Raw genomic sequence first — 18,817 nt, 5'->3', positions numbered from 1 at the left:
AGGAGGAGGAGGAACAGCCACGGGCGGAGCGGCACTGCAAGACTCTCTGGCGGGGAGCCTTGGCTAAGCTGACGGCCCTACTTCGCTGGAAGCAAAAGCCCGGGAAAAGAAGTGGGCTCGACCTCTCTAGGCACCAGGGCTCCACGGCAGCGTAGCTCCGCCCCCTTCTCTGGCTTCGGAGGGTCTCTTGCTGAAGAGAGAGAAGCTGGGGAGAGGCGACCGGCTCGCTTATCGGAAGAGGACGGACGGGCGGCCAGCCCGGCTCGCCTGAGCTGTCGCGTGGTTGGTTGCCTGCAATGTTCAAAAAAGCTCTTCTTCCCCAGCACGCGCCGCTTACTCCTTACTCCCCGCGCGGCTGAGGATGCGAGACTCCCGCCTGGTCGGCTGCCTGGCTCCGCTTTCTTTGCTCGCTGTGACCCCTTACCCCAGCCCGAAATAGAGGGATCTGACCGCTTCGCTCTTAGAGGCTTCGCTTGCGTCTGAAAAATTACATGGCTGATTTTTGTTTTAACCTGTCCTTTTGATACGTTGCATAATAAAATGTCCTTTGGACCAAAGCAATTAAAAACCTTTGGGGTTCCCCCCCCTCTGGAGTGAAGTGCTTTTGATGGTAAAGGTGAGAAAGAAAGAAAAAAGGAAGGGAAAAAAGGAGAAAGGGGGAAGGGGAAAAGGGAGGGAGAAAGAAAAAAAAGGAGAATAGAAAAGAAAGAGAGAGAGAGAGGAAGGGGGGAAGGAAGGAAGGAAAAAAAGCAGGAAGAAAAATTAAAAAGAAATGCAAGTAGCTTCCAGTTTCCACAACAAGTAGAAAGCAAGAAATTGAGAGAGGGGGGGAAAGAAAGTGGGAGAGAGAAAGGAAGGAAGGAAGATAAAGAAAGAAAAGAGAGGGAGGGAAGAGAGGGAAGGAAGAAAGAAAAGAAGGGAAAAAAGAAAATACAGAAAGATAAATTAAAAAGAAATGCAAGCTTTCCTTTTCCTTCACAGCAAAAACAAACAAACAAAAGCCCCAAAATAAAATAAAATAAAATAAAGAGAATAATAATAATAATAATAATAATAATAATAATAATAATAATAATAATAATAAGTTGGAAGGGACCTTGGAGGTCATCTAGTCCAACCCCTTGAGAACACAGGCCATCCTCGACTTACGACCATTCATGTAGCGACCGTGGGGAGGTCCAACGGTGTGGAAAACGGTGGAGTGCCTCGTGATTTTTTTCATGAAACAAGTGTGCCTTTGCCCAAAAAAGGTTGAAAAACACTGATGTAAATTAGGGAGGGACCTCAGTTTTTTGTACATCCCTGCTTGTGTTTTTGGACTTAAACTATGATTTGCCCCTTGTCACTTTGGTAACGGATCTGGCCAACAGTATGTCTGTAAAGTTCATCTACAGTTCATCTAGAACTGTCTATAGTTCTAGAACTTAAGGAAATATGCAGATCCAACCCCTAAATGAATGTTTTGCTGCAAGAATAAATTGTTCCTTTCAGCTCATTTGCACTTGGCATCCAGGTTGTTTGGCTTTCCTCTTAAAGACAAACGATAGAGGCAGCCAAGAAATCTCAGGATTCTAGATGAACCTGGGAATTAAAACAATATTCTAGAACAGTATTATGACAAAGTTCTACTGCATCATGGCCAAAACACCTAGAATGATGAGTCTATCAGACATGACAAACTGTGCTTGAACAAGAGAAATTGTCTCCTGAGGTAGAGCTCATGTATCCTGTTGGTGTGAAAGCCAATCCCCTAAAAAACTCAATATTCATGAGGTTTGAGAATTAGTTTTAGAAATATTTCAAACAGCTTTCCTCAATCAGGCCAGCCACCCTCATAATATGTTGACTCCAAGCACTATTACCCAGCATAAACAATCTATTCATTCTGAACCAAACTGCAGGATTGAGTTAACCTTGAGTAACTGATGTTCTTCTTGCTGTATAAAACAATCCTTTGTTTACTTCTAAAAGAAAAATAATCTTAACTGATATCCCCAGGTTTTGATTGTGATATGCTGATCTCACATTGCTATGCAAGAAGTACAGCAATATTGAATTCTTTGGATGTTGTAAACTAAGCCTTCTCTCAGCTAGCATAGCAATGAACTGTAATGATGGGAGGTACCCATATTGAGAAAGGCTGCTGTAGACAAAAGAAAATTGCTGGAGAGATGGAGAACAAAAGAACAGTGCAGAATATTTTAACTCCTGGAAATAAATGAGAACAAAATTGAATGTATTTAGGTCACGATGATTAAAAAGAAATCACAATATTTATGACTTTGACTGTTAACATAATATGGCAATGACCTGAAACCTTGGAAGATAAATCTGCTTAATATATGATAAAAGCATAAGCTATAAAGCAAAAGAATTTTCTCATTCAATTTACTGTTTTAAAAATCCAAGTCATGTGATTTATTTTATATTTTGTAAGACAAAACTGTATTAAGGAGATTTGAAGAGGAAATTCAAATTTACATTGATTTACACACTTAAATATGTACAAAAGTACTTAAGATGTATAATCTGCTTTTGTACATGACTGTTATTTGGTATTCTTCATTAGCTTAAAAGGAAGTTTATAAATTCAATGTGAACTAGTTTAGCGTAGAGGTAAAAGCATCGGGCTAGAAACCAGGAGACTGTAAATTTTAATCCTGCCTTACACACAGCCAGCTAAATTACCTCTAACCGATCAATCTCTCACAGCCCTAAAAAGGAACCATTTCCCTAAAACCCTACCAAGAAAACTACAAGGACTTGTCCAGACAGTCTCCAAAAATTGGACATGATTGAACAACAAAAGTTCAATATATCCTTCTAAAGCATTTTATTGTGAACATAGTCTACCTTAGATTATTCATTCCCAATCTGGTGCCCTGACGATGCCTAGGACGCCAGCTCCCATAAACTCCAGGTGGCATCATAAACAGTCTTCTAGAGGGCACCAAATACTGTGGAGCTCTCCCCTAACGTACAGCTAAAATTTTACATGTCATTAGATGGATAATCATTTTTTCCAGCAATCAACCCTGATTTCATTGAGCATGTTAGGCATATGGTTATAGCCTACCTGCTTGGGTTGGAAATATATAAACCATGATGTTATAACCTTAAGGTGCTAATTGGCCAATGGGTGTGTAAGTTTTTCCAACGGCCATAAGAGGGAGCTAGGAACGTGGCTTCTCTCTCTCTTTGCTCTCATTTTTGCTTTTTGGCTTACTACTGTGTTAAACCTTAGGAACTGTGTACTTGACCTTCAGACCGGTAAGAAGATATTGTATTTCGGATACTACCTGGACTGTTGCTGTTGCTTATCTGTTGTTATTCATGTATGACCTGGACTGTTTATTCGGATCATGTTTTTGTTTTTACGCCTAATAATAAAGTATTTTTTTCTGTTTATCACAACTCAGTGTATCTGTGTGGTTACTGTGTGACTCTTACTATTCTCAGTACGCTTTTGCCTGTGTAGGTTCCTGATAACTCAAGAAGCACTTTGCTAACATTGGTTATGGGCCCAGATACGTAATGAGTTAGTACACACAGTATCATAGCTGAGTTTGTTAGCTATGCAGTGTAAAAATGGCACAAGAACAGTTGTCAGGCATCTCCTGGATAACTCGGTTGGATGGGACCAACTACTTTACATGGTCGACAAAGTGTTGCTTGCTGCTGTGCAAGGAAGGACTATGGGCTGTAGTTGATGACCCTCCAGATGTGACTGCTTGGGATCCAGAAGATGAGGATGATGCACAGAAGATAGCCAAGTTTAACCGTGACAATGAAAAGGCTCTATGCATAATTGGACTAACACTGAATGACCAGCAGCTTGTCCATATTCGTGGTGAGGTGTCCGCTGCTAGGTGTTGGGCCACTTTGTGACATATCTACGTTCATGATAGTGTGGGCGCACACATACACCTCACATGTAAACTGTTTAGGGCTCGTCTTCAAAAGAATGGGGATATGTTAGCCCATTTGAACTTCATGGAAGAGCTACACGAGAAAGAACAGATTTTTAACATTCAAAAAATTTGGAAGAAATGTTATTCTTGTGGGGCTAAAGGGCAAATAGCTAGGTTCTGTAGGAAGGGTACAAAACAGAACGCGGATAGCAGTAGGAAGACAAAGAAGGACATTGGTTTGGCTGTTTCTGGTGAACTAACAACCAAATACAATGATCTGTGGGTGGTTGATAGTGGGGCTTCTCAATGTATCACCAAAGTCAAAGAGGGTTTTGTCCATATGAAACGCAGCAATCAACATGTTTCACTGGCCAATGGTTGGAGGATGAAGGCCTCTGGTGAAGGTAATGCATACAGAGCACAAGATACATGGAATATAATACAGAAGGATGTTAGTCAGTTGACAATTTGCTGCCAATAGCTGTGCATTTTAGAACAAACCAGTGAGTCAGGGTGGCATGCCAAATGCAAGGACAAAGCTAATAAATGAACGTAAATATTATTTCGTGCCTTTAATAGGAATGACACATTCTGCTTCAAAGGTATCTATGTCAGGATGGCATTAGTTTAAATAAAACAGTTTACTTGTCTTTCTAAACAAAATAGCTAAAAAGGGTAATAGCAACAATTTGTCCCCCATAACAACATATTTCACAAAGGGAGGGAGGGAGGAAGGAAAATTAGAAGTTTCAAACATAAGCAGAAAACCAAGAGAGTAAGCTGCAATTCTGGAAAAATGTTTCTGAAGTTATGAGCTTGTTTCTCAGGCTGAACACATATCTTGAGGTGCAACGTAATCTCCATCAGATATTATGAAGCTAAATGCAGCTGTAAATCTATGAAGAGGAAAATTCACGAGAGTAAGGAAAGAGATGGCAAATGGAAACTTTGGGGCAGAAACAGTTTAAAGGCTAACAGCCAGAAGTAGCAATTTGGAATAAAGCAAGAATGCTGTGTCTAAAAATCAATTCATGTTATTAGTCAGATCCTGTTCTCTATACCGATTATTTTCTAGTAGGCAGTTTCCACTGTAATGGTGTTCAGTGACAGTGTGTTAAGACAATGGTCAGCACTGTGACATTCATGGGAGCTTCTCTTGACACTGCCAAACTTGCTGTCCCAACTACAAAACATCTTGCCAAAGTTTGCAGAGCATTCTTTAAAAATAGAAACAATAATTTCAGAGACTTGTCTGGAAATGTGTCCACCAACTTGAGGAAAAAAGGCAAAATAGTTGAGAAGAAAGCATTCTAGAGAGCTTTTTTTTCTAGAAAACCAACCTTCCTTCCTTCCTTCGCTAATTATCCTTTTTAACTAATTCCCTTCATGGTGGCCCTTTCGTAAACAGAGAAGCCTTCCCATGGAAGTTATTTTGTGAACGTGCCCATATATTTTTAAACATTGGACTGTTTTACCAATCTAAAAAGATGGCCTATGAAAAGGAATCGTATAGTTGAGCAGCAATGTGTGCCCAGAGTTGAAGATGGCGGCAACACTGGAACAGCCCTGATGGATCAGACCAGGGTTTTTCTAACTCAGCATTCTGTGTGGCTGAATGCAGTGGCGTAGCGTGGGGGGTGCAGGGGGGGCCGGCCGCACCGGCCGCAACATCTGGGGGGGCGCCCATTAAGCTCGCCGGAGGGGGAGGATTCTGCTTCACCAAGGGTTGGAGGAGCGAGCGAGTGGGCGGAGCATAGAAAGCAACCGCATTCGCTGCGCCCAGCCAGAGCGGGATCCCGTCCTCTCGCGGCTGCGGATCGCCTCCTTTCTCGGGTGGGGGTGGGGAGGCTTGGCGGCGTCTCGCCTCCCTTTCTCCCGCCGCAGCTCTCCTCCGCTTGCCTCTCAACCTGCAAGCCCGCCCCCCCGCCCCAGCTCCCGCCCCCGTCTCCTCCTTTCCCGGAGGTAAAGGTAACAACTGCAGCCGCCGCACCTGCGGCTGCTTGCTGCTCCTCCTCCTCCTCCTTCTCCTCCTGCCGTATTGACTCTCTGTGGCCACTCGGTTCCCCCTGCAGGAGGCGATCAGGATGCCCCCCCGACACACGTTGCCAGCAGCGAGAGTTTCCAGCCAGGCCGGCGAATCTTTGGGGCGAGGTGCCAAAGAGAAGGAGGCGGCTTGGCTTGGATAAGCAGCGTCTGGGCAGAAAATAGGTCAGGCGCCACAGCAAGTATGAACTCCTGGGGTTCAGCCTAAGCAGGCAAAGCTGCAGGGTGGGTTGGTTGGCTTTTCCGGCTTTGGAATAACCTTGGGAAGCTGAGGCATTGTAAGTTGGAAGTCATTGTTTGTTGCCTAACATGTTGGGTCACCCACACCACATGCTAAGCCATAAACCGTGGTTGGTATCCAGGGTTTAGGACAAGATGGAGAAAACTAGCCAATTGTGGGATCATAAATCTTGATGAAGCCCATCATCGCTCCATGTGATGTATGCACTCAATCTACAAACGTAGTCCAAGCCTATTCACATCTGTTGTAAGGTCATTCTCTCGTGGGGTTTATCCTGACGTCCACTAAGAGTGGAACAAACATGCCCCATTAACCATTTTCAACGCCATGTCCTCTCTTTGTCTCATCCTAAATCACAGCTGAGGCACCTTAAAGTTGCCTTGTTTCAGTTTTAAACTAGCATTTTCCCTCTTCTCCAGAGACCCTTTTTTGCCTTGAACCTAACTCAAGGGTAGGCAACCTTGGCTCTTTTATGACTCATGGACTTCAACTCCCAGAATTCCTGAGCTAGTGGAAGAGACTCGAGTGCTAAAATCCACGGGTTAGGGGGCGCAAATTACTTGCCTTGCCCCGGGTGCTGACAACCCACGCTATGCCACTGGCTGAATGGCCAACTAGGGAAGCACAGATATTGGGCTTAGACTCCGTAAGTGTATCTTTGATCTTTGAATTTTTGAAACACATGGAACACTTGGTATTTAATTATCCTTAGCATCGCTTTTACTTCAAAGCCCATTCACCCACTTGGAGAGATGTTCTGGGAGCATTTCATAATTTTTTAAATTTTTCCATTCAGAATCATTTTGTGGCAATACAATACAAGTCATTCTGGATTTCAGAACTATTATCAATAAATTAAAGCACACCAGTCCCAACAGAAATCCTTGGCGGATTCCATTTCAAACATCAGAACAATCCATCTACTACTCTGCTCTGGTTTTTGTTTCTGACATGTACTTTCCCCCTTATACAAGGTCTCCTTCATACACATGGCTAGGGGAGGCTAGTTTCACTTTAGAGTGAAACCAATTCTGAAGTTCAGTCTCCTTATGGTACAATGTGTTCTCTATTTATAAAGCCAAACTAGCAATGTTATGGCTCTTCAGCGGGCCTTATTTAGGAGAGGATTAAAAAACTGCAAGTTATGTATTATGGGCTTTTAATTGTTTTTAATCTGTACTTTTGTTTTTAATTGGGCATGGATTTAATTCTTTTTTAATTTTTGTATAGTGTTTCTTATGTATGCCCTGTGAACCGCCCTGAGTCCCACCAAGGAGAAGGGCGGTATATAAATCAAATAAACTATAAACTATAAACTATTATGCCTTGGAATGTTCTTTTGTGTCAAGAGCTGCAGAAACAAAGACAATCAGTGCCAATGAAATGGTTTTTCCACAAGACAGTCATATTGATATAACTTTATAGTCAAAAGGAAGAATTTGTGTAACATTTTCTACTGTATTAAATGCTGGTTGAGCCAAGAAAAAATCCAATACAATTGCATCAGTGATCTAAAAACTAAATCGTGCATTGAATACGGTAAATTCCCCTTACCTCATGGATTTTATTTAAAAAAACATTTATGACTGTTTCTTCTATATATTGTTTGAACCCATTTTTTTTCTTCTTTTCCAGCTGGTGATAATTTTGAATATGAGACGTGTTACAATCAAATTACAAGAGTAAAGGCAGGAAATGTTGCCCTGTAGTCAAATAATGGTGTGTGGCTAATATTGGCTAACATGACATCAGGACAAAATTCATTCTGAGTAAGGGCAAACACCAAAGTCTTGTTGAAGAATGCACTTTTCAGACAATATAAAAAAGTTTCTCTATTCGTCTATAGTTCTCTCTTTCTACAAATGAAAGGAAGAAGTTATAGTGCACAATACTAGGAATGAATGAAGACAATGTAGAAAAGCTGTTCATTGTACTGTGCCCATTTATGATGGTATGAAACCAAGTCTGTTGCTATTATCACATCACCTTTGCTGCAATCAAAACTTAGCTTTAAAGCTTTAAAACATGTTTCCATCCCTGCCGTAGGACAAGGTGCTTAATCTGAAATACATTTTATTTTGGGAAGATGATGGGGATAGTCTAAAATATTAAATAAAATATTACCAACAAGTATTTGTAAATCTGCTTCTACTTCCAAATATAACTCTTCTGCATATCCAAATGTTACACATATTGAACCTAGTAATCTATTAGCTTTGAACCACCTGATTACAAAAAAAATATCTCACCATACCCAAGTTAGTGTATGGAAAATAGATGACAGGACAGCTCAATCATCTGACTCAGGGCAATTTGTAAGGCTCTCAAATGAAATATTTTAGGAAATATTTCTAAATATTCAACTAGTATTTTTTGCTTAATCTGAAATTATAACTCCGTTTTAAAATACCTTTTAATAATGAGCAAGTAATCTTCAAAATTCTTCTGTTCCATTGTGTGAAATATTTTGTCTGCTTGAGTAGAAATCACTGAGTTATTAATAAAAATGTTAAAAAGATTGAGTAGTCCACATTTTGGCTGAGGTAAAACCATGTGCATTTATTTCAACTGCATTTTAGAATTAGTTAAGCATAAAATTAAATATGTTGACTGTAATAAATTCAGTCATACAAGTGCAAGTCTCCAACTATAATGTATTCATGGCAAGATCATTAAAAACAGTACCAGTAAATCATAAGACGGAGCATGTCCATTTGATCTTTATTGAAGTATACAGAAGGTTCTCTTTAGAAATCAAATATGAGAATGGAGATATGGCCAAACGTAAAATCTATCAAATTCAGTGAAAACTGTCTGACTTTAAATAGTAGCTGTAAGAATGACCAATATATATTCTGTTACAACTGCCCTCACTCTACAAGTAAAAAAAAATAATAAACATTCAGTAAACATTCTTTCCTAAGGTAGCTTCCCTTATATAACAGTGATTTATCCATTCTTGTATACATAACTTTTAAACATACCAATCAGTGGTTCTCACAATTGGAAAATAAAAGCACAAAAAAGTTTACACTCTTGTACAGGTAAATAAAAGATCATCTTGAATTAAACTGTATATCCTGAAGGGCATATTAGAGTTTCAATTTCTTTTACCTATTACATAATTAGCTTCTTAGATACAAATATTGACATATTTGGCTTGTGCTTCAAAGCCTTGTGTGTCTATCAAGTCCATGTCAACATAGCTCATAATTTGAAGTCACTTGGGAGGTCTTTACTGCTGCTTGGTTTGACTTGCTCGTGTAAGAGTGTGTCCTCAATACTAGTCATGGCACTGCATCGCTCGTCAGGATCATCCATATCTGGGACCAAGCCTTCAGGGCAGGGGAGTTTCTGAAGCTCTTCCCGCAGCTGAGCTGTGTGACGCTGTGCACAGACACATAGATAGGAAAGATTCCCTTTCACAGCATTTTGAGCCCGAGACTCCATCACAGTAAAACCACTATACATTTCATATGGTGATAATAGCTAAAGATGGTTGCTATTTGCCTGCTGAAATTAAGGACTAGCAGAAGTTGTACAGAAATGATTAGAAACAAGTCTTATTGAACTGGATGGGACTCATTTCTCAGGACTGTATTAAAAAAGAATAATATTGAGAGTGATTTATCTCACAAACCAAAAACCAGACCTTAAAGAAATTTACAGTAGCCACATTCAGCGGGGGGGGGGGGTCTAGGAGAAGAGCCTTTTCTCCTGCCCTTTGGAATCTTGCTATCCACCCCCACCCTCTTGGCCTTCCAGAAGGGGCTCAAAACTGGTTCTGCTGGTTGGCTTGGAGTCCCAAAGGAGGCACACTCCACGGTGGAGGTGGTTGGTGGAATAATCATACCACCAAACTGTGCTCTTGGTTTTTAGTCTTGATCTAATTCTTTTTAATTTTAATATTTTAATATTCATGATTTTATTGTATTGTAAGCACATACATTTAATAAATAAACAAACGGTACATTCTAATGCTATTTATACATGTCATTTGATACCATACTTTAAAGATTGCTTGGATATACCATCTTTTATAAGACCTTTCTCATTTTTTAAGTTTTTAGCATTCCTAGGAATGCTGGTACATTCAAACAGATGTAAGTGCAGGATCAAGAGAAAAATTGGTCGCTTTACCTGTAACTGAAGCTGATTCAAGCATTTATCAGTGAATTCACATACATGGGTTATATGCTTATACAAAACCAAGAGGAAGCTTATGGGAAACACATCCCATGCATTGCACAGATGACTAGGATCAGCTTTCAAGATGTCCTTTCAGTTCCTGAGACTTGAAATGGTGGCTTCTGAGAAGAATTATAGCTGCACTTAAGTAACCATTCTTCTCCATCATACATTTGGTAAGAAGCTAGGTTGGCAGGGGACCTACTTCTCCTAACTGAAAAAAAAATACTAAATTTCTAAAGACTTGTCTCTGTGGAGCAGAGATCCAGACAAATTTACACTGTTGGATAAAATAAAATTTTTTTAAAAAAGCTGGGGTGAAGTAGCTGCCCTGCATATGTCAGGGAACAAATTCCACACAGAAAGGCCCAAAATACAAAGTAAATTCTTATCAGGTGATAATGGATCTGAAGAGGGCAGTGCTGCTCAGTGAATGCTTCTTACCTTTAGAGCTGCAGCATGATGGGACATAGTCCTGCCTACCCGTTTATCACTGCTGTACTGTTGTATATCTGCTATCCACTCCTCACACTGAGCCATTATCTCTATCCTCTTCAAGTAGAAGTGTTTATGAATAACCTATAAAAAAAGAATAGGAACAGAAATAAGAATTAGCTATGAATTTACACGGCACACTCCATTGGATTATCATGGCACAGTTTGGATTATCAAACTGTGGCCCAGTGTTTAATATATACAGCTCTAATATATCTAATATATTACATATATCTAATATATCCGCATGTTTATCCTACGCAGTGCTTTTTTTTGTAAAAAAAAAAAAAGAAGGTGCCAGAACTCACACACGTCATACAACCCGCCTTGCCTACCCTACAAGGTTCCATCCAAAAAAGGTGCCGGAACTCCGTTCTGGGCGTTCTTTGATTAAAAAAAAGCCCTGATCCTGTACATTAAGAGCAATTGGAGCTTCACGATGCTTCTGATGTTCATGAACATGAAAAGGACACCTTCATTTTTTAAGTTAATGGGGCAGATACAGTGGGAAAAGACATGGCTGCTTTAAAGCACTGCTGACAGATTCTACGTTTGAGAAATGGTCTGAGAAATGAGAAATGGTTTAAAAACAACCTCTCTGAATATTAATCACGACTGGTTAAGATTACAAAAAAATATAAAAAATTTTGCTAAGAACATGGGAGGTTTTGCAGTACAATTCTCAAGCCTTAAATACAATTGAAGGAAGGGGGGCACTCTATGCACTGATCTATTTCTGTTTCTATTGCAACGCTCTCTACATGGGGCTGCCCTTGAGGACCACTCGGAGGCTCCAACTGGTACAGAATGCAGCCGCGAGAGTCGTGTTGGGAGTTTCCCAATACTCCCATGTTACACCTCTACTCCGTGAGCTGCATTGGCTCCCAGTTGTCTTCCGAGTGAGATTCAAGGTACTGGTAATGGTGTTTAAGGCCCTACATGGCATGGGTCCCGAGTACCTTAGGGAGCACCTGCTGCCGGCATCAACTTCCCTCCGCCCTGTGCGTTCCCACAGAGGGCCTCCTCAGGGTGCCACCGATCAGAGAATGTCGATTGGTGGCCCCCAGGGGGAGGTCCTTCTCTGTGGGCGCCCCGGACCTATGGAATCGGTTGCCGGTTGAGCTCCGGATGGTGCCCGACCTCCGCTCCTTCCGACGCGATCTGAAAACGCATTTGTTTGAACAAGCCGGCTTGGCCTGATAGGGGGTGGGTTGTTTTTTTTTTATTGCTCTTAATATTTGTATTTATCGTTTTTTACTTGGGCATTATATTTAATTCCTTTTAACTTTTGTATTTTTTGTATTTTATACATCTGCCCTGTTCACCGCCCTGAGTCCTTTGGGAGAAGGGCGGTATATAAATAAAATTAATAATAATAATAATAATAATAATAATATAATAATAATAATAATAATAATAATAATAATAATAATAATAATAATAATAGGTTAATTTAATGCTACTATTGGACAAATTTCTAATAGACCAAGGGACCAAAAACCATTAGGATTTTGCAGTGAAAAAATGCCAATAGATATTCTATCTGTTAACTGTACATAATACTTTAGAAAATTTTACAAAAAACACTTGGCAACAGTGCCTACTGTATATACTATATTAGAAAAAATCACAAGGAGTTAACTAAGCACTAATGTATTACAATGGTGGGGGTAATATGATTGATGGATAATGAGAGAGAGAGAGACATATATAATCTTAAACAAGGCGAGGGCTTTGCATGATTTATTTTGGCTCCAAATGGAAGCTTGCAAGGTCACTTCTAAGTTTGGCAGTAAGTAAAGAAATGTACAGATAAGAGGAGAACAGGAGCCAACTATGTATTTCATTAGAATTGTCTTAAACATTTCATGGCCTTAAAAAGTGGAAGCTAGTGGTCTGGCTTGCTTTTATTGTATTTTAAGTATCAGAGTCCTTTTCTGTGCAATGTTCAGGCTCACCATTTTTTAAATTATAAATCAGTAATTCAGTTTCTACTGCCAATTTTTATAATTGCAAATGCTTTAGGAATGCTACACCCAACAAAACAAGTATAGTACAGAGGAAACTTCAAGGAAGTGAACAGGATTTAATTATTACTTTGTTTAGCAAAAACATAATTGGCCACCTAATCTCAAAAAACAAGATATTCCTTGAATGTATTCTTTCTTTAGCATGTACTCTAAACTTGTATGCATAATTTGATATGGGACACTGAGCCAATCAAATAAAATAAAATAAAAAAAAACAATTTTCTTAATATAAAATATTTTTTTTCCAAAATATGTTTTTTTAATAATGTTAAATTTGCGGGAAGACATATTACCTCTTTGATTTGGTTTTTCAAATGTACATGTTTCTCAACTGTACAAATAAGGTCATTACAGATATGATATAAATTTCTGGCAATGATATAATTTATTTATTTAGATTTAAACATTGCCTGACTGCAAAATGATTCTGGGTAGCTCACAATATAAAAATAAGCAACAATATAAAAAATAATACATAATACATGTAAGTAAACAAAATTGAATCCACCCAAAGAATACAATATATACAAATGTATATATACAATATCTACTTGCCATCCATCCAAAGAATACACTATATATACAAATATCTACAAGCCAAGGGTTTTATGTCTACCCATCCCCAAGCCTTGGGAGAATAGCTAGTTCCTTTAAACAGATATTTATGATTAATTGGCACCCCCATAATTAGTATATTAAAATGAGGTTTCCCTTTATATAATAGAAATTTGCAGAACTATTTCTAGTACTTTTCTTTGTGAACTCTTGTAGGGAAAATGAAAGAGCTGTTTATGACTATGAAAAATAGAGCTTTAGTAAATTCACACATCAACATACAGGTAATCTTCAAGGTAAAGACCATACAAAATTATGATGGTGCTGAGCAAAGGGACTTACAAACTTGCCTGAAGTTACAATTGCTGAAACACCCCAGAGACACTGCAGCAGCCCCCTGTCCCCATCTTCCCTCTCATCCTGCCCCAATAGGTCTTTGCAGGTTTTGGGTCTACTTCTTGCCCTGTTAGGTTCCCACAGGTCTTGGGCCTGTTCCCCACCCTGCTGAGTGAATGAATAGTACTTCTTGAGGAACAAGAAAAGTACTGCTGGTAGGCTTAGCAAAGACATCTAGTTGAGCAGTGAGTAAGTAATCTATATGCCTTATCTCTATGATAAACACATATTTTAGGTCAGAGGTCCCCAACCATTTGGGCACCAAGGACCAGTTACATGGTGAGAGGTTTTTCTGCGGACCAGAGGGGATGTGGTTTTGTGTGCTGCCTGCATCCCGCAGATGGGGGCTTTGCTTGTTTGTGCAGCCCAGTTGCTGGCATGCCGCGGCCTGGTACCAGTCCACGGACCACGGGTTGGGGATCCCTGTTTCAGGCCATATCCTTAGCTAGATTACATTATGGTGCAATAGAAGACCATTAGAGTTACAACAGTTAGATCATCTGGAAAACCACCATCACAAACCTCTTTAAAACATGGGGAAGGATTTCTGATTTGTTCAAGCATTGCCCATTTAACTGTTGCTTGCCGTATATTTCCATCATATTCCCTGGAACTCTGTGTGCCACTTGGAGTTCCTCTAGATCTTTCGTAGCCTGGTTCATTGAAATAGGGCTCTGCAACTAAAATGAGCGATTGCACAGAGACCAGTACCTGCAGAAAGAAAAAGAAATGTTTTCTATAGGCCAACATTAGAACTAATGAAAAAAAATAAAAATAACTGAATATTAATATTGCCCCTTTGCAGGGATCAATTCAAGTTAACAAAATGATACTCTTTTCGGCTTAAGTGCTTATATGCTATCGTAACAGCTTAAAAAGTGCTAGTGTGCCTTTAAAAAGGTTTAAAAAAAAACGCTCACAAAATAGTTGATACTGTTCGTGGGAGGAGCACTTTGCTTGTGTTTTTGCCATTTTTTTTCTTGTCAATACAGATCCATTTCCATTTGTTACTTAACATAAAACAATTAAATGATTAAATATGTTGTGGTATAATTCAGTAAACGCTTTCTTGTTCATCCACACCAATGAAGAAAAAGTTACATACTTGTAGAAAGCTCGACGTCTGGGGATTCCACTTTTCTTCTGGTCTTCCATGCCAGGTATTGAGTATACTTAAACAAACCTGAAAATAAAGGTTTTGAACCACTGAGGACACCAATCCTATGGGCTTCATAAATGCTACTACAAGCTTTTCTCCTGTCCAAAGCTGATGAGTGCTGTGTAAATTAAGAAACAGTAAAGTGTCTTCCTCTGTCCTCAAGAGGTGACTGGTATATTATAAAACCCATCATCATGGTCTTCCACTGAAAATAAACTCTGATGTTATACACTGAATTCAGAAATACAATCAATACACAGAGACCGGTTTCTACTTACTGGTGGGATCTGAATATATAAATATACATATAGCCCCCTAATAGTATTTTATGGGGCATTGCCAGGAAACCATATTTTATTTTACACAAAGCAAATTGTGATCTGAGTATATTGCCATCCTACTAAATTAAAACTGTAGATAACCAACTTCACCAAGAAGATCTGCTTTCATCCCACTGGTCTGCAGTTGAGTTTGACCAGTCATTTACCTTGCCATCGTTGTATAGGTTTGGATTGAATCTCACGCTGTGTCCTCCAGTTGTTTCCAGGTTGACAAGCGGAGGCGAGTTAGGATAGTCTTGTGGAAAATATACATCAAATTCAAAACAGCCATTTGCATAAGGTGTGTCTGCTGGGCCAGTTATCAAAACCTTTTGAAAAAGTTAAATTCAGTTATATTTAGAATCAAAGGAAATCAGATTGCAATACAATTTACTTTTTCAAGCAACAGTCTTTGGCTAAATTTACATTGACTATTATTTCTAAATGACTATTTGGCCTCTCCCAAATAGTCATTTAGAAATGGGATGGGAACTAATGATATTCCCATGAGTTTTCACTTCTTGCTGTTTTTTTTTAAATTTCGATGACTTGTCTCTCCCGTTTCCTTTTTTGCTCTTCTGTCATCTTTCCATTCATAAAACTGAAACAAATTTAGGAGACAGCTTCTGGCAAACCTGTTTCCATAAGAACTTAAAAACTAGACTTGAACAGTGAACTAACTGAACTATCACATTCTATCAGCTGGGAAAGAGATGTATAGAAACTCTGGCCTAAAACGCCCCTTGCCTCTTCCCAAGTCCAATAAATTCCACAAAATAAGTATCAATATTACTTAGCTAGCGTAATGGATATACGTCTGGCTTTACCTTCATGATATCTAGTCTCTCCTCATCACAGCGGACAAAGACACTGGATGATGAAGAGAGTGGCAGTGATGTAGAAAGTGTTACAGCTTCTTGAGCAAGACGTCGGGCTCTAGCAGCACTGTTTGCATCAGTGGCATTTTTGACCTGAGATATGTAGTGGTAATTTACTTTAAACACAAGCTTTCCATCATCATCTTCAGAAACCATCTCGAAAGTATCTAAAAATAAAAAGGCATTACATTCTTACTTAGCAGAGCAAAAATGCATTTTCACTGGATAAAATACTCAAATTGAATAAAAACAAAGGAGAAAATAAAAATATTTTCACAAAACAGTTCTAAAAGATTAAAACGTCAGTCCAAATTCCCCTCGGTTCATGTCTGCACTACCTCTACATATTGGGTAATTTAAAACTGTGAAGTTATTCCAATTAGGTATTCTTCCAGAACACAACAGTAATGATACAATAACAATATAGGAGAAGGTGAGTAAATTATCACGTTGCGTTTAAGAACAAGGACAGCTCTCCTGAATTAGGGCAAGACCCTCCTCAGTCCAGCAGTTTTCTCACAGTGGCCAATCTGATGCCTACTGGTGCTCACAAACAGGAGACAAAGGCATACTCCTCTCTTATAAGCGTAACTGTGCTAGTTTTTTCCTTAACATATTCTCCCTTTTCCCTCCAAAGTAGGATGAAACAAGTGTTCAACACCGCTATTTGCCATCAAATAAATTTCTCTGTCTCTTTCATACATACTACACACACACACACACCCCTTCCTCAAACTGTAACACTAATATTTATTTTTATTTACTAATATTTATTCTTGGAAATGCCTCCCAAAATATATTTGCACAATGTTACTTATCTTGCTTATTTTAAATTTATTTGTCTAAGTTGTATTTCCCTTGAAAGCTTTGCTAGCACTGGCTGGTTTTCTCTTACTCCATTACAAGCACTAAATGTCAGGTAATTTATATTCAGAAAAATAATTTTGGCAAATTTTAACTTATATGTATCTTTGGAGGCAGGAGTTGTGGGTGGTCGCATCTTCTTGCATTGTCTAAAATTAAACACATTCTGAAAAGGACTACAAATGAGTAATAAAAATATCATTTTTGTCAATCTTTCATATAGATATTTCATTAAAAATGTGTTTGAAAATTAAGCCTCAAAGCAACAAAAGCTACAAAGATGCCTTTAGGTTTTTTTTAAAATGCTATAATACCGATTATTTACTTACCAAACTGGAGTTTTTTCATTACAGCTACATATTTCTCTTCAAGAGATCTTAAAACTGACAATGGCTTGGGTTTCATTGCAGCTTTTTTAGAGGATTCAGCCAATTTTCTTTCTATTGTAATGGTTACAACAAACACATAATATTTAATAAATTACTGTTGAATAGTATTTCTTTACTGCAAAAATTCAGAAGTACCATTTTGCATAATCAAAAAACAAGCTTATCCTAATTGTGGAGACACTACACTGATGGCTCTACAGTCAAACATAAAGGCATTTCGTTGGATCCAACTCTGTGCTTGGTCCCATTCTATCTAAAAAGTATTTGTAAAAAGAAACAGAAGCACAATGAATAAAAAGCTTCAGTAATTTTGTATTCGTAGCATAGCCTTCTTTGATGGATATTCAAGAGTCTCTAGCAAAGTAGTCCAACTGAAAGTACATGTGTAAAGCGAGTGGGGGTGGAGTCAAAGGGAATCAGCCTAGAGTCTCTACATTGCCACAAATGGACACCAAACAGGCCTTGCTTAATTCCAATCTTTCTTGAATTCCCTTAATCCCCATCTAGCACCAAAATAATGCTAACAGTTAGTTGACTAGAATTCTGTGCACAGGCAATAAATCAGTTTAACTGGAACTTCATGTGTGGCCTTGATCTTTCGCACCTGACACATGTATGCAAAAGAATTTAGGATAATGTTTCATGTTTCTATGTCTCGGAAGAATACCATTTTGGACAAATGGCTGTCCAGTCTCTTCTTAAAAACTTCCAATGTTGGAGCATTCACAGCTTCTGGAGGCTGTCAGGAAGTTTCTCCTTAGTTCTAGGTTGTTTTTCTCCTTGATTAGTTTCCATCCACTGCTTCTTGTCCTGCCTTTGGGTGCTTTGGAGAATAGCTTGACTTCCTCTTTGTGGCAGCCCCTGAGATATTGGAACACTGCTATCATGTCCCCCTTGTCCTTCTCTTTATTAAACTAGACATACCCAATTCCAGCAGCTGTTCCTTATATGTTTTAGTCTCCAGTCCCCTAATCATCTTTGTTGTCCATAGTTCAAAATCTTCTATTTTTCAACTCATTTTTATCTAAGTCTTGTTGAGAACTTGAATACTGATCAAAGATGGAATACAAAAAAATCATGCTCATTTACCTTGATTAGCTTGACGCAAACTTGTTGTTGCAGCGTAAACAATTTCAGCAGTCCTTTGGATATCTGGCACCAAAAGAGTCAGCCCCTCTGGTTCTTGATCTGAAGTATCTGACTTTACTCCAGTTTTTGACTTTTCTTTTTTTGATCTACAGAATAGATCAAAATTAGACAAGATTTTAAAAAGAAACACTTTGATAGAAGTGAAAATATTTAGGAAACATGCTTTAAATATAATGCCTTGAAAGATTAACCAAGTATG

At 38.9% G+C, this 18,817-nt stretch overlaps 1 protein-coding gene across 1 annotated transcript in view; it reads right to left on the bottom strand.

The window, feature by feature from the left end:
- Positions 1 to 8,887: 8,887 nt before the first annotated feature.
- Positions 8,888 to 18,817, bottom strand: part of BIRC6 (baculoviral IAP repeat containing 6) — a gene marked incomplete at its 5' end in the record, with an annotated part of 141,333 nt that continues 131,403 nt past the window's right edge. Inside the window, 8 exon segments of the mRNA XM_083350685.1 lie at positions 8,888 to 9,582; positions 10,828 to 10,962; positions 14,382 to 14,570; positions 14,965 to 15,042; positions 15,506 to 15,667; positions 16,166 to 16,383; positions 17,410 to 17,520; positions 18,559 to 18,704. Of these exon segments, the coding sequence (XP_083206811.1) occupies positions 9,403 to 9,582; positions 10,828 to 10,962; positions 14,382 to 14,570; positions 14,965 to 15,042; positions 15,506 to 15,667; positions 16,166 to 16,383; positions 17,410 to 17,520; positions 18,559 to 18,704 (1,219 nt within the window). The 3' untranslated portion in view covers positions 8,888 to 9,402.

This window comes from Vipera ursinii (assembly GCF_947247035.1).
Source record: "Vipera ursinii genome assembly, chromosome: 1".
Lineage (NCBI taxonomy): Eukaryota > Metazoa > Chordata > Lepidosauria > Squamata > Viperidae > Vipera > Vipera ursinii.
This window is presented reverse-complemented; position numbering and strand designations above follow the sequence as displayed.